The sequence below is a fragment of the Prionailurus bengalensis genome, chromosome D3, assembly GCF_016509475.1.
Source record: "Prionailurus bengalensis isolate Pbe53 chromosome D3, Fcat_Pben_1.1_paternal_pri, whole genome shotgun sequence".
In the NCBI taxonomy this organism is placed as follows: Eukaryota; Metazoa; Chordata; class Mammalia; order Carnivora; family Felidae; genus Prionailurus; species Prionailurus bengalensis.
In genome coordinates, this window is record NC_057356.1 from 20907545 (window position 1) to 20923797 (window position 16253).

The window sequence follows — 16253 nt, forward strand, 5'->3', positions numbered from 1 at the left end:
TTACAGTTTTTTTATGTTTTTATTATTATCAAAGTAATACATTTTAATTTATGGGACAAATGCTGTTTAATATAACATCTGCTTGTTATCTTTCATGTATGTATCTGTCATCCCCTTTACAAAGTGACCTAGTCACACCCAGAGGAGGTAGGTAGATGCTATAAGCACCAAGGTCCCCATTTTTCAAACAGAAAAATACACAGTTAAGACAAAATAATTTATCACAATATACACAGTGAATCATTGACAATGCCAGAAACTGAATCTAGGACAAACTAGATACGTTGTACCCACTTCATCCACTAGCTTTCAATCCTCTCCCTTTATCATCCCAATCCTCTCCCTTCATCATCCCTTTATCATCATACCACAAACTCCATATGAAACTGAGTCTGCTGAGTAATGCCAGACATGTGAAATTCCCCAAGTTCCCCTCTTCTCTGCCTCACTTAAAGGCAATATGAGGGTGTATCAAATAGTGCCCTTCCTTCCACAAGAACAAGATATCCCTTTGCCTGTTGAACCATTTTTACACCTAGGAGCTGTTCCACAGCACCTCAGTTCCACAGCACCTCAGATCCCAGCTCTTTCCTAAGCTAGTTTGAAATCAGGCAATACTAACATCATGACTTTTTCTTAACTTCAAAGAGTACATACTACAACATAATTGAGATTTCACAGGTGAGACTAAAAGAATTAAATTTAATTAATTATATTTAAATTACATTTTAAACACTTCTCCCTAGGAAACAGGTTCAACAAGAAATACACTCCTGTCAGCTAACAGTGTTGAGTGCTACCACTCAGGACAGAGACCACCTACCCTAACTTTGGTCAGTGGATGATCACCAACCAAGACACCCCAAAAAATAAGGGCTGTGGTCACATTTACTCATGGGGAAGAGAATATTGGGTTAATTGTTTACATGTTTCAAGAGACTGTGGCTTATTTGAGATGACGGATGTCCCAAAAGGTATAATTGCTCTATTCTGTGACATAGATCAGCTTCTAAGCTCATATGTCAACATCTGCACCATAAGGAAGAATGGCCTCTGGAAAATGCATTCTAATTGATGAAAGTCATCAGAGTGTGTACTTTGTGCAGCCACACACACACACACACACACACACACACACAATGTTTAACCAAGGGCCAGGCTTACGTAAAAATAAAGCAAGTGTTTATAAATAAATTGCCAAATCATCCATTCAGTCCATAAGCATTACTGAGTGCCTAAGACATTCCAGATACAGGAAATGACAAAATAAGTCAAATCTCAAACATGAGGAACTTGCAATGGACATCTTAAAAAAAAAAAAAAAAAAAAAAACAGAAAATCCCTTGACTCAAGATTATCCACTTTCCCCACATGTCTGAGACTAGTTCCTGGGTCCTTCCCTTTGGGGTAAGTCCTGCCATCCCTAAGCTTTCCCTTCAAAGAGAAAACACCAAGGGCAGGGACTTGATCAAGCTCCCAGCTTCACCTTCCATGCATTCATCAGTTTATCAGATTGATTTCCTTGTGCCAAGAAAAAACTTGACAGGGATGTGAGAGGGCAAATTTTTCTCTTAAAAAAAATGAGGGGAAAAAAAAGGAAAAAAAAATGAGGGGAAGGTCATATAGGGAAAGTGGCATGAACCAGGGAGACCACAGCTCTTAAAGTAATAATATTCAAGGATTACAACATTGACACACTGAATCTACCTGAGACAAATTTGCATCAGACATTGCAGAGCTTCTCTTTCTTAGTCCATCTTTTCCTGGACATGACTGAGTTGGACTTTCTTTCTGCAGCTCTAATATGTACAGCTGACAATATCACACTGGCCTCAAATACATAAGTTAAGAGCAAATTAATGATTTTTCTTCAGCTAACCTGCAATTACACCTGTACACATTTATCACTTGGGCAAAATTTACAACTGGCTGGTTTACTTTAATACCACAGAATGGTACTAAAGGAGGCAGAGGAAAAGTCTGGCCTTCCCAAACACAGCCCATAGCAGAAGGCAAGGCTCAGGCAAAAAATGCATGGCAGAAAACAGCCACGGCAAGCAGGATGATGCCATTGATATTAACTATTGTTCTCCACAAAGGCTTCTCAGAGGTGTCTGTCATCTTCAGCTTCATTGCCGCCTCCTCTTCCTTTGTCATCTTGGGGCCCTTCTGTTGGTCCAGGCCACAAAACAGGTCATAGGCTCGCCTGAAACATCCTTTTTTCTCCTCAGGAACTTCTGTGTCAGGGGAAAGATAAAGAGAGAGAGAGAGAGAGAGAGAGAGAGAGATGATTGGATATAGAAGCAGGAGGCACAGGGAAAGGTTTCAGGGGAGATGTCATGAAATGGAACATCTACCATTCTACAGACATTTCCCAATTTTCTTGTTTGCAGGAAAGGAAATGGTACAAATGTTTAAGTGAACTTATTAATTATAAGATGATGGTAATAGATGAATTCTACATCTTTATGATCAAATAAATTATGTTTTATCTCTATCAGGCCAATTAAAATAAATTTTGATTTAGGTAAGTCATAATCAAGCAGGAAATAATACTTTGCGAGAAAAAGTGTTAACAATGGGCTTGGAAATATGACATATGAACAACATGGAAAACCCACTTCTGAAACACATAAGCTCATATCTGTTTACCACATCACTGGAAAGCAGTGAGACTGGCATGAGTCAGGAGCATATTGGCTACACCTGAAAGTTCCAAAGTTTTACAACATATCCAGCCATGTGGTAATAATTGGTCTGAATACTCCGTGATACAGGGCAGCAACAATCAACACTTCCAGGGCTTAATGTCTGCTCTTGCATATAAACACTGCTGAATCAAACCACCCAACTGGCCCTGTCATTCAAAGCAGATGCCCACCAAGGGAACTGATTCTCTCCTCTGAGCCAGTGTGTGACACTGAAGATATACAGACCTGGATTAGAATCCCAGATCCATGGCTCACTAGATATGAAATCAAGCACACTGTGTTTTCAACATGATGGTCAGAGACTACTCCTCTCCACTCTCTCATTTTTTAAGAGTTACAAACTTTTAGAATTGCAAATAACCTTAGTGATTAAGCACATACATGTGTCAGAACTGGAACCAAAACTCGGGTTTATGGTTTTGCTAATTCACCTGTCTTATCTTCAAGTGCATGTAAAATTGGATAAATAACACCTTCATTATAAGATTTTATAAGAGAATGCCCAGAGTGTAGTTGATATCAAGAAGTAATAGTCTCCTTCTATTCTTTTCTCTCATGCGTATAAGAAAGATTCCAGTCTCCTTGCACCCATTCTTTGGTTCACTCCACCAAAATAGGAGAATGGAGAGGGAGTAACAAAAGTTGGGCTCACTGACCAGCCCAAGTAAGAAATTCATGGTGATCTGGATCAATAAAAAGTTGGGCAGCCTTGAGAAAATCTCTATATCTCATTTTCCTTATCTGTAAAGTTGGAAGAATTATATTTTTATTATCTTATTAAAAGTATGATATGGTGCTAAAATGAATCTAGAGTAAGGTATTCATAATTTAAATATGTCATGATCATATTATCAGTCATGATGACAATAATGGTGATGATGACAAGATAGGTTCATGCTGCTGTTGCTCAGAGAATGGTGACAGTGATATATATTATCTATAAAAGCCCTCAAGAGATCTTAATTTATTTTATTACAATAAGTCAGGGTCATGTGTTTTCACCACGAGTTCTTCAAGAAAGAACAGAATTCAAGGTTGCCATGAACCTTAGAAGTCATTAAGCCAATTCTCTAGGCAGTGTGGGAGTCTCCACTATGGAATTCTTGATAGATGCACACTTTCTGCTTACCCCTTTCTAGACCAATTCAGTTAGAAAATTCTTCCTTAGCAGAAATCAAGATGGTGATACCTATAGCCAATTCTTATAATGGAGCATTATCTCATTCAGTGTTTCCAACAATGATATAAGGTATAGTCTATCATTTAGAATACTTTTATATAAAGAATATAAGCTTTAGAAAAAATGTAATCACTTGCACAAGGAGTAAGTAGAGAGGTAAGAATTCAACCCCAGTTCTTATTGAATCCAAAGCCCACACTATGTCTCTGCACTATACGGCCTCCTCACTTTGAGTTAAAATTGGATGAGTTCTACTCTGGTGAACAGGGGACATTGCACTGCAGGGCACTACAGGACCTCTTCTTCATACTTTCAAGAACAGGAGACGTAGCTGACTTTCCTAACACATAGAAACAGACAGAGGAGTGCCTGCATGGCTCATTTGGTTAAACATCCGACTCTTGATCTCAGCTCAGGTCGTGATCTTGCAGTTCTTGTGTTCGAGCCCTGCACTAGACTCTGCACTAATGATGCAGAGCCTGCTTGGGATTCTGTCTCTCCTTCTCTCTGCCCCACTTGTTCTCTCTGTCTCTCTCTCTCTCTCCCTCACTCAAAATAAATAAATAAGCATTTAAAACATTTTGAGACAGAGAGACAAAATGAGGAGACAGAGGAATATGTCCCAAAAAAGACAAAAAAAAAAAAAAAAACAGCAAGAGATCTAAGCAAAAGAGACAAGTAATATGCCTGATAGAGAATTTAAGGTAATGGTCATAAAGATACTCACTGGACTTAAGAAAAAAGTGGAGGACCTCAGTAAGACCCTTAACAAAGAGACAGAAAAAATGAAAAAGAGCCAATCAGAAATGAAGAACTCAATAACTGAAGTTAAAAGTACCCTGGATGGAATAAATAGTAGACTAGAGAAAGCAGAAGAACAGATCAGCAACCTGGAGGACAGTGTAATGGAAAGCAATCAAACTGAACAGGAGAGAGGAAAAATAATAATTATAAATGAAAATAGACTTAGGAAACTCAGCAATACTCTCAAGCATAATAACATTTGCATTATAAGGATCCCAGAAGGGGAAGAAAGGAAATGGGGCAGAAAATTTATTCAGCACTTGTTGGTATGAGCACTGCATGTTGTATGTAAGCCAATTTGACAATAAATTATATTTTAAAAAATAATAAATATATTTCTGCAATATTAAAAAAAGAAAAAAATATTCAAAGAAATAATAACTGAGAGTCCCCAAATCTGGGGAAGGAAACAGAAATTTAGATCCAGGAGACACAGCAAGCCCCCAAAAATCAACCCAAGGAGGTCCACATCAAGACACATAGTACTTAAGATGGTAAAAAAAAGTGGCACCTGGGTGGCTCCGTAGGTTAAGTGTCCAACTCTTGTTTTCAGTTCAGTTCATGATCTTGAAGTTTCATGAGTTCAAGCCCTGCATCAGGCTTTGCAGTGGCAGTACAGAGCTCACTTGAGATTCTCTCTCTCCCTCTCTTTCTGCCTCTCCCCCACTGGCACTGTCTCTGTCTCTCTCAAATAAATAAATAAACCTTTTACAAAATTATAAAATGGCAAAAAGTAGTGATAAAGAATTTTTAAAGCAGAAAGAAAAAGAAAAGAAAATGGTTACATACAAGGGAAACCGCATAAGGCTATCAGCTGATTTTCAGCAGAAACTTTGCAGGCCAAAAGGGAGTGGCATGATATACTCAAAGTGCTGAAAGGAAAAACAAACAAACAAACAAACAAACAAACCTGCAGCCAAGACTATTCTATTCAGCAAGGCCATCATTCAGAATATAAGGAGGGATAAAGAGTTTCCCAGACAAACAAAAATTAAAGGAATTAATGTCCATGAAACCAGCCCTACAAGCTGGTTAAAGCTGTTAAAGGGGACTCCTTGAGTGGAAAGGAAAGTAGGAGTAAGAAAAATAAGAAACACGAAAGCAGTAAAAAACAAATATATTTATGAATATTAGTCAAGAGAGTCATAAAATAAAAGGATGTAAAGTATGACACCATTTACCTAAAACATGAGGAGAGAGGAGTAAGGAATGGGTTCAAGTTTAAGCGACCATCACTTAATATAGACTGCTATATGCATAAGATATTATATATAAACCTAATGGTAACCGTGAATGAAAAACCAGTAATAGATATGCAAAAAATAAGAGAAAGGAATCCAAATATATCACTAAAGAAAACCATGGAAGAAGAGAGCAAGAGAAGAAACAGAAGAACTACAAAAACAACCATAAAATAAATAACAAAATGGCAATAAGTACATTCTTATCAATAATTACTCTGAATGTAAATGGATTAAGTGTTCCAATAAAAAGACATAGGGTGACATAATGGATTAAAAGGCAAGACCCCCCCCCCAAAAAAAAAGCAAGACCCATCTATACACTGCCTACAAGAGACTTATTTCAGACCTAAAGACACATGCAGATTGAAAGTGAAGTGGGCAACTGATGAATGGATAAAAAAGATATATAAGCGACCCAGTTAAGTAATATATATATATATATATATATACATATACATATACATACACATATACATATACATATATATGTATATATATATATAGTGGAAATAAGCATTATATATATATATATAATGGAAATAAATTAGAAAAAGACAAATACCATATGATTTCACTCATATGTGATATTTAAGAAACAAAACAGGGGCGCCTGCATGGCTCAGTCAGTTAAGTGTCCGACTTCAACTCAGGTCACGATCTCGCGGGCCATGAGTTCAAGCCCTGCGTCGGGCTTTGGGCTGATGGCTCAGAGCCTGGAGCCTGCTTCGGATTCTGTGTCTCCCTCTCTCTCTGCCCCTCCCCCGTTCATGCTCTGTCTCTCTCTGTCTCAAAAATAAATAAACGTTAAAAAAAATTTGTTTAATAAAAAAAAAAAAGAAACAAAACAAATGAACATAGGGAATGGGAAAAAAGAGAGGGAAGCAAAGTCTTAATTATAGAGTCTTAATTATAGAGAACAAACTGAAGGTTGCTGGGGAAGTGGATGGGGGGGATGAGCTAAATGGGTGATGAGTTTTAAGGAGGGCACTTGGGCTGAGCACAGCGTGTTATATGTAAGTGATGAATCACTAAATTCTACTCCTGAAACCAATACTACACTATATGTTAACTAACCAGAATTTAACAAAAATTTGAAGAAAAAAAAAGTAAAGGGATGGAAAAGATTTATCATGCAAATGGAAGTAAAAAGAAAGCCAGGGTAGCAATCAGACAAAACTGACTTTAAACCAAAGACCATAGATAGATAATAAATAAATAAATAAATAAATAAATAAATAAATACTTGTAACAAGAGACAAAGAAGGACACTATATAATCATAAAGGGCACAAACAAGAAGATATAAGAGTTATATTTATGCCCCCAACTTGGAGACACCCAAATACATAAAGCAGCTAATAACAAACATAAAGGAAGTAATCGATAGTAATACAATAATAGTAGAGGACTTTAACACCCCATTTACATCAATGTATAGATCACTTAAACAGAAAAATCAACAAATAAACAGTGGCTTTGAAGACACATTAGACCAAATGGACCTAACAGATATATTCAAAATATTCATCCTAAAACAGCAGAATACACATTCTTCTCAAGTACAATTGAACATTCTACAGAATAGATTCACATATTAAGCCACAAAACAAGCCTCAACAAATTCTAAAAGATCCAAGTCATATTCTGCATCTTTTTAAACACAATACTATGAAACTGGAAATCAATCATAAGAAAAAATCTAGATAAAACACAAATACATGGAGGTTAAATAACATGCTACTAAACAATGAGTGGGTCAACCAAGAAATCAAGGAGGAAATCAAAAAATAAATGGAGACAAACAAACAAACAAACAAAAAATACAATGGTCCAAAAGTTTTGTGATGTAGCAACAGTTGTTCTAAGATGGAATTATATAGCAATATAGTCCTACCTCAAGAAGCAAGAAAAATCTCAAATAAACAACCTAACCATGCACCTAAAGGAACTAGAAAAAGAACAAACAAAACCCAAAACCAGCAGAAGGAAGGAAAAATGATTAGAGAAGAAACAAACAAAATAAATACTAAACACAGACACACACACACACACACACACACACACACACAGTGGAACAGATCAATGAAACCAGGAGCCAGGTTTGTTGAAATGAGGTTTGTTGAAAAGACCAAATTCCTTTAGCCAGACTCATCAAAAAGAGGAAAAGAGTTAGAGAGAAGACTCAAGTAAAGAAAATCAGAAATAAAAGAGGAAAAATAACAACCAACACCACAGAAATACAAAGAATTATAAAAGAATATTATGAAAAAATCTATGCCAGCAAATTGAACAACCTATAAGAAGTGGATAAATTTCTAGAAACATAAATTTCCAAAACTGAATCAAGGAGAAATAGAAAATTTGAACAGACCAATGACCAGTAATGAAACTGAATTAGTAATAATAAAAAAAAAAAAAAAAACCTCCCTGGGAATGCAAGCTGGTGCGGCTACTCTGGAAAACAGTATGGAGGTTCCTCAAAAAACTAAAAATAGAACTACCCTACACCCCGGCAATTGCACTACTAGGCATTTATCCACAGGATACAGGGGTGCTGTTTCGAAGGGACATATGCACCCCCATGTTTATAGAAGCACTATCAACAATGGCCAAAGTATGGAAAGAGCCCAAATGTCCAATGATGAATGAATGGATAAAGAAGATGTGGCATATATATACAATGGAGTATTAGTTGGCAATCAAAAAGAATGAAATCTTGCCATTTGCAACTAGGTGGATGGAACTGGAGGGTATTATGCTAAGTGAAATTAGTCAGAGAAAGACAAATATCATATGACTTCACTCATATGAGGACTTTAAGAGACAAAACAGATGAACATAAGGGAAGGTAAACAAAAATAATGTAAAAACAGGGGACAAAACAGAAGAGACTCATAAATATGGAGAACAAACTGAAGGTTACTGGAGGGGTTGTGGGGGGGGGGGTGGGCAAAATGGGTAAGGGGCACTAAGGAATCTACTCCTGAAATCATTGTTGCACTATATGCTAACTAATTTGGATGTAAAATTTAAAAAGAAAAAATAAAATTAAAAAAAAAATTTTTAAAAACTGCCAACAAACAAAAGTTGAGGAACATATTTCTTCACAGATGAATTCTACCAAACATTTAAAGAGTTAATACCTATTCTTCTCAAACTATTCCCAAATATATAAAAGAGGAAGGAAAGCGTCCAAACTCATTCTATGAGACCACTCATCCTGACACCAAAAACATTAAAAAAAAATACAAAAAAAAAAGAGAACTACAGGGCAATATCCCTGATGAACATAGATGCAAAAATCCTCAACAAAATATTAGCAAACCAAATCCAACAATACATGAAAAAAAGCATTCAACACAATCAAGTGGGATTTATTCCTGGGGTGCAAGGGTGGTTCATTATTCACAAATCAATCAACATAATACATCATATCAATAAGAGAAAACACAAAAACCATATGATCATTTCAATATATCAATAGATACAGAAAAAGCATTTGACAAAGTACAGCATCCATTCTTGAATTAAAAAAAACAAAAAACAACAACAAAAAAACCTCAATAAAGTAGGTTTAGAGGGAACATACCTCAACAGAATAAAAGCCATATATGAAAAACCCCCACAGTGGACATCACACTCAGTGGGGAAAAACTGAGACCTTTCCCCCTAAGGTCAGGAACAAGACAGGATGTCCACTCTCACCACTTTTATTCAACATGGTACAGGAAGTCCTAGTCACAGAAATTAGATCATGAAAAGATTAAAAAGGCATCCAAATTGGTAAGGAAGAAGTAAAACTTTTACTATTCACAGATTACATGGTACTATATACAGAAAACCCTAAAAGACTCCACCAAAAATCTACTAGAACTGATAAATGAATTCAGTAAAGTTGTGGGATGTAAAATCAATATACAGAAATCCATTGCATTTCTATACACTAATAATGAAGTAGCAAAAAGAGAAATCAAGAAAACATTTCAATTTCACCAAAAGTAATAAAATACCTAGGAATAAACCTAACCAAGGAGGTGAAAGACCTGTACTCTGAAAACTATAAAACATTGATGAAAGAAATTGAAGACAACACAAAGAAATGTAAAGATAGTCTAAACTCATCCATACTACCTAAAGCAATCCACAGATTTAATGCAATCCCTATCAAAAATACCAACAGCATGTTTCACAGAACTAGAAAAAATAATCTTAAAATTTGTATGGAACCACAAAAGACCTCAAATAGCCAAAGCAATTTTGAAAAAGAATAAAACTGAAGGCATCACAACCCCATATTTTAAGATATACTACAAAGCTGTCGTAATCAAAACATGGTATTGACACAAAAATACAAGAATATGCAATGGGAAAGAGTCTCTTCGAAAAATGGTGTTGGGAAAACTGAGCAAAAGAATGAAACTAGATTACTTTCTTACACCATACACAAAAATAAACTCAAAACGGATTAAGGACCTAACTGTGAGACCTGAAACTATAAAAATCCTAGGAAAGTACAGGCAGTCATTTCTCTGACATCAGCCATACCAATATTTTTCTAGATTACGTCTCCTGAGACAAGGAAAACAAAAGCAAAAATAAACTATTGGGACTTCATCAAAATAAAAACTTCTGCACAGCAAAGGAAACAATCAATGAAACTAAAAGGCAACCTATGGAATGGGAGAAGATATTTGCAAATGACATATCTGATAAAGGGTTAGTATCTAGAATATACTAAAAATTTATACAACTGAACACACACACAAAAAAAAACCCAAATAATCCAATTTAAAAACAGACAGAAGACATGAACAGACATTTCTCCAAAGAAGACATCCAGATGGCCAACAGACATGAGAAGATGTTCAATATCATTCGTCGTCAGGGAAATGCATATCAAAACTACAATGACTACTTAACACTTGTAACAGTGGCTAAAATCAAAAACACGAGAAACAAATAGCATTGGTGAAGATGTGGAAAAAAAGGAACTCTTGTGCACTGTTGGTGGGAATGCAAACTGGTGCAGCCACTGTGAAAAACAGTACAGAGGCTCCTCAAAAAATTAAAAATCAAATTACCATATGATACAGTAATCGCACTACTGGGTATCTACCCCAAAATATGAAAACACTAATTCATAGGGGTACCTGGGTAGCTCAGTCAGCTAGGCATCCGACTTCAGCTCATGTCATGATCTCATGTGTCATGGGCTCAGGCCTTACATTAGGCTCTGTGCTGACAGCTCAGAGCCTGGAGCCTGCTTTGGATTCTGTGTCTCCCTCTTTCTCTGCCCCTCCCCTGCACACACTCTGTCTCTCTCTATCTCTCAAAAATAAATAAACATTTAAAAATTTTAAGAAAGAAAACACTAATTCATAAAGATATTTGACCCTTATGTTTATTGCAGCATTACTTACAATAGCCAATTTATTGAAGTAGCCCAAGTGTCCATCAATAGATGAATGGATAAAGAAGATGTGGTATATAGATACAATAGAATATTACTTAGCCATAAAAAAGAATAAAATCTTGCCATTTGCAACAACAGGGATGGACCTAGAGGTACTTCTAAGTGAATAAGTCGGTCAGAGAAAGACAAATACCATATGATTTCACTCATATGTGGAATTTAAGCAACAAAACAAACAGACAAAAAAAGACTCTTAATTATATAGAATACACTGATGGTTACCAGAGGAGAGGTGGGGTGATAATAAATTAGGTGACGGGGATTAAGAGCACACTTACCTGAAGGAGCACTGAATAAAGTATAGAATTGTTAAATCACTATATTATACACATGAAACTAATGTAACACTGTATGCTAACCACACTGGGATTAAAATAAAAAATAAAAATAAAATGGTGCTAGGGCAACTGGATAATCATATAAAAAATAAAAATAAAAATAAAATAAAATAAAATAAGATTCCACTCATCAGTCTTAAATTTGCCCTCTGGTACATAACTAACCTCTTCTTCTACATTAAAACATGCAAAAGACTTCTCATCCATGTCCCTTTTAAATCTATGATATTCTCACTCAGTGTGGAGACATTTTTGGAAGTGGGAGAAGCAGGTAGCATGTCCATGTCTCCCTGCTCCAAGGAAGCAGAAAATGTCTACCTTTTTCAACAACATGGTCAACTGCTTGTGGCTCTAGATTCTTTCCAGTACATGCAGAGTCACAGGTTTCAAAACTAAAAGGTCTTTAGAGACCAAGAGAAGATTGTATCAGAGCTGGGATAATAGGCAAAGCCACTTCCTTCCTGACTCCCAATTCACATGTCCATAAAATAAGGCCATAAGACCAAATGATATCTAGAGCCCTTTCCAGAGCTAGGGTTATATATTTCTGATGCATATTCAGAACTTATTCTGCTGCATCTGTGCTCCCCTTCAGATGGAGTGATGTGACTTCCAGTCCAGCACCAGATAAAGCACATATGATCTTGCACTCCCACACCTCTACATACAATACATCTCCACAACCATCCTAAATGTGTGCACCACTCCCGAGTAGGGAGAAAAAACTCCAATATATAAGCTGAGGAAAGCATTTCCCCATGATCAGGATAAGTCTCTAAACACTGACTATGCATTATCTTACTGGACTTCAGGGAAATTTGATTTTCTAAATCTGATGTGGTAAGCTGATGAGACATAAGACCCCAAGAGCCTCTCACCCATCTTCCTGATGTCACTAGAACTAACGATAGCTTAGGTTGCAACTGCTTTCAGTTCACAAGCTCTGATTCTTCCCTTGTCCTTGGCCATGCCTCAAATCAAGTCAGGGTGGCAAATACCCAACTCATACTTACATAGTTCACACTGTGAACTATGAGACATAATGAGGCCGGGATTGTTCTGCACCTCTCTCTTCCCCTTGACCAGGCCTCAGAGTGAATTTCCCATCCATTCCATCTCATTCCCCACCTCACTCCCTACTCCCTTCCAGAAGAGAGATCTGAGCTTTGATGAAGACATTTCATAAATGCTTCAGTACAGTGGCCTTGCTATTGGAGGAGTAACTTTTTAGGGCTTGGAACTAGGTTCTGAATCACAAATCACCTATTTCAATGGTCTCCTCTGGGGTTTCTTGGATGTCCTCCTCTCCTGCATCCAAGTCAATACGTTCCTCTTTGCTGTTGCGCAGGCTCCAACACAGACGATAGAGCTATGGAGAAAGCAAAACAGGTTAGCAGAAAGATCCAAATAGTGTCTTGGGTCAAGAAGTTGGAGAACAAAGATATGTGCTCAAGAAAGGAAAAGGTACATCACTTCCTGAAAGGTGTCAGTGGATAGCTAGCCATTGCTCTAGAATACAGTGGGCATTGGAGGCACTCACAGTGAGACATTCACTTTGCCAGTGTTTGCTCAATGAAACTCAATAAAAAATGAAAACAACAACAAAAAAAGAGGTATCGTAGTCTCTCAGTACCAACAAAAACATAGATTAACAGTTCCATCTACAACATTATTTCTAAATATGGATACTTCAATGTGAATTATACACATGAATTCACATTGTGTGATATTATATTCAGAGACTAAGAGACTGCCTTGAATAAAGAAATTTTTGTTGAATGAATGAACTCTTCTCACACATGATAACCAAATTTGTTCCTTTACACTTATTTGTCTAGACCAACAGTATAAGAGTAGAGTTTTATACTATGTGTTTGTTACCTTATAAGGACATAATCTGTAGAATTATGAGCCATATTAGAATAGAATAGAGCTGGAGACACAGCTTCTATGGACATGAAACCAGAAACTCGTAGAAGTCTGAAAATCAATTTAATGTGTTCATTCTACCCATGACCTCTTTTGGTAACTACCTTCCTTTCTCTACTTCAAGAGGAATCATGGAGCTAAATGTGCTTGGGGCTGCAATACTTGCAAACACTGAGATATCAGGAAGCATTAAAAACAACACAAAGAAAGCCAGTTGACAGATTCAGCAAAAAAACATAATGGCAGTTCTTCTGCTATAAAAGCAGTCTTTGTTTTACATCAAGATTGGTCACAGCTTTGAAAAATTCATAATGAGGTTGAAGGTCTCTTAGGGATTCCGTAAGTCCCTGTGACTAAAAAGTCACTTTCTCTTTCTCTATGGGCAAAAATGGCCTTGGCTAACTCTCTAGCTCTGTTCCTAAGAAACCTTAAAAAGGTAAAATGTCAGCTGTACTGAGCTACCAGACTATATTGCTTATGGTAAAAATGACCCATAATGGGAAATCTTCATCTGCATTGGGAGGGCTGTGAATAAATCTTAAACCAAGGGTGACATCTAGAGTTAAAGGAGAGTATTTACTATTTTTGGAGTCTTGAATCAATTGGACTTTGATATTGTTTGAAATTTCTCAAACTATACGGGTAATTGTTTGGAAGCTTAATTGGACAAAAATTAAGGGAATACCGTACTTCAAATTTCCCTGAGTGTGGTGATTTTTGTAACTAAGTATATCCCTTGCTGGGACCCCTGGAAGTCATGCCATGGGACTATTAGAAAAAATCTAAGTTCCTATTTGAGATATGAGCATCTCAGCCAGAGTAGCCCCTGTGCTCACCCATGTGATCTCATGCCCTTGTGTTGTGCTGTCACTCAGGGTGAAGGATCCAGAGAATACCCTTTCAACTGAAATTTGAACTACTATGAAAACTTCTGCCAAAGACACATGCTTGATACTGCTTTGCTGGCACACCATGTTTTCTGTTCTGTGTCTTTCTACGTAAAACAAATTGCAAGCATGGGCTATTTTAGTCATATGAGTGCAAATGTCTAATTGAGCAAAGAGCAACCAAGGTGGGTGTTGCAGCATGAACATGAAACAAGGGCAGGACACCTCCCCAAAATGGATACTCACATGCACATCTGGAATGGGCTTGGTGAAGAGAGACACAACCACAATGATGATGATAGAAATGACAAAAAGGATGATGGCAAAATACAGGTAGTGCACACCACAGATAATTTTGGGACAGTTGCTAGGCTGCATGCAGCTCCCAGTTCCATAGGAAAATTCAGCCACCATACGGGACACCCCAATCAGAAATCCTATGATCAGTCCCCAAAAGGCTCCCTGTGAAAGAAAACCCTGGGTTAACCAATACCGAACACACAAAACAGCTGGGCATTCCTAGGGGGACAGAGGCAAAGGAACAAAAATGAAACAAATGATATCTTCAGGCCATCTGAAGCCAGAACACTGGAGTTCAGAATATGGCTAGGAGTGTGATGTCTGGCCTAAGCCTTCAGCAGGTGTGTTTATCATGTTTCAGTGATGTGATTTTACCTGGGTCTTAAAATGAGGATTCATAATATAATGGGGTACAGTGTCTAATAACTGGTGTTGAATGTCAATCCAAAGATTTAATTCCAAAAATTCCCTTTAATTTTAAAAGTAATTTGAATCTCTCTCCCTGTAGCTACTACCACCATCAGCTTCCAGATTTAGCCATGTTCAGATGCAACGTAATTACTTGTGAAGTAATACGTATTCCTTGAATACACTGAAAAAAAAATTGGGTCTTTTGAAGATGGAAGAGAAAGGAATGTTTCCATCAAGATATAAATACTACTTTCTTCATTAACCTCTTTTAAGATCCAAAGTCACTGTTTTTAATTTGAGAACATAAAACTATACTATGTGTTTTTACATTAAGCTTTGGGTTTTCATATTAGAAATATGGAAAACTTTAAGAGACTAGAATTATTGGGGGACAATTTCTCAGGGTTTTTTTAACCCTTTCCATCCTTCCTTCCTTCCTTCTCTCTTACCTTCCTTCCTTCCCTCTACCCACTCCCCCTTTTTTTTGGTCAGTCCTCACCTAGAGAACCAAGTCTGAATCTAGAGACCCACATTTTAAAAGGAGCAGTGACAAAGTAGAGTGAATTCATAGAAGGGTGGGAAGAAAGAGACTTCATGTCAAATGTTGATTCTTGAACTCTGCTAGCCACAGGTACCCCTGCACTTTATATCCCAGATGTTCTGCATTATCATGTCATGAGTATTTATGTCCTGGGTCTTTGCACAGGTCATTATATCTGGGAAAGCACAGGCTCTTCCCTTCCTAGTAACCTTGTTCTCACTTAAATGTCCCCTCTCACCCTCCCAAGACAGAATTGGGCAGGCCCATCCTCCTTGCTGTGACTGCACTGCAGGCACACCTCCATGCCAACACTGATCCCACTGCTATGGAATCATTCATTCACTTACTTCTCTTTCTCCCCATCTGAATGGGAAGTTGCCCAGAGAAGGAAACAGAACTTATTCCCTTTGTGTTGCTAGTGCCTATTTCTATGTCT

General features: G+C 37.1%; 1 protein-coding gene across 1 annotated transcript in view; it reads right to left on the minus strand.

Annotated features, from left to right (window-relative positions):
* The window catches only part of LOC122470400 (sodium/glucose cotransporter 1), a 74668-nt gene continuing 58415 nt past the window's right edge, over nucleotides 1-16253 (minus strand). Inside the window, exons 13-15 of the mRNA XM_043557931.1 lie at nucleotides 14812-15027; nucleotides 13013-13118; nucleotides 1-2237 (exon numbers count right to left, since the gene is read on the minus strand). Coding sequence (XP_043413866.1) covers nucleotides 2020-2237; nucleotides 13013-13118; nucleotides 14812-15027 — 540 coding nt within the window. The 3' untranslated portion in view covers nucleotides 1-2019. The remainder of the gene's footprint in view (nucleotides 2238-13012; nucleotides 13119-14811; nucleotides 15028-16253) is intronic.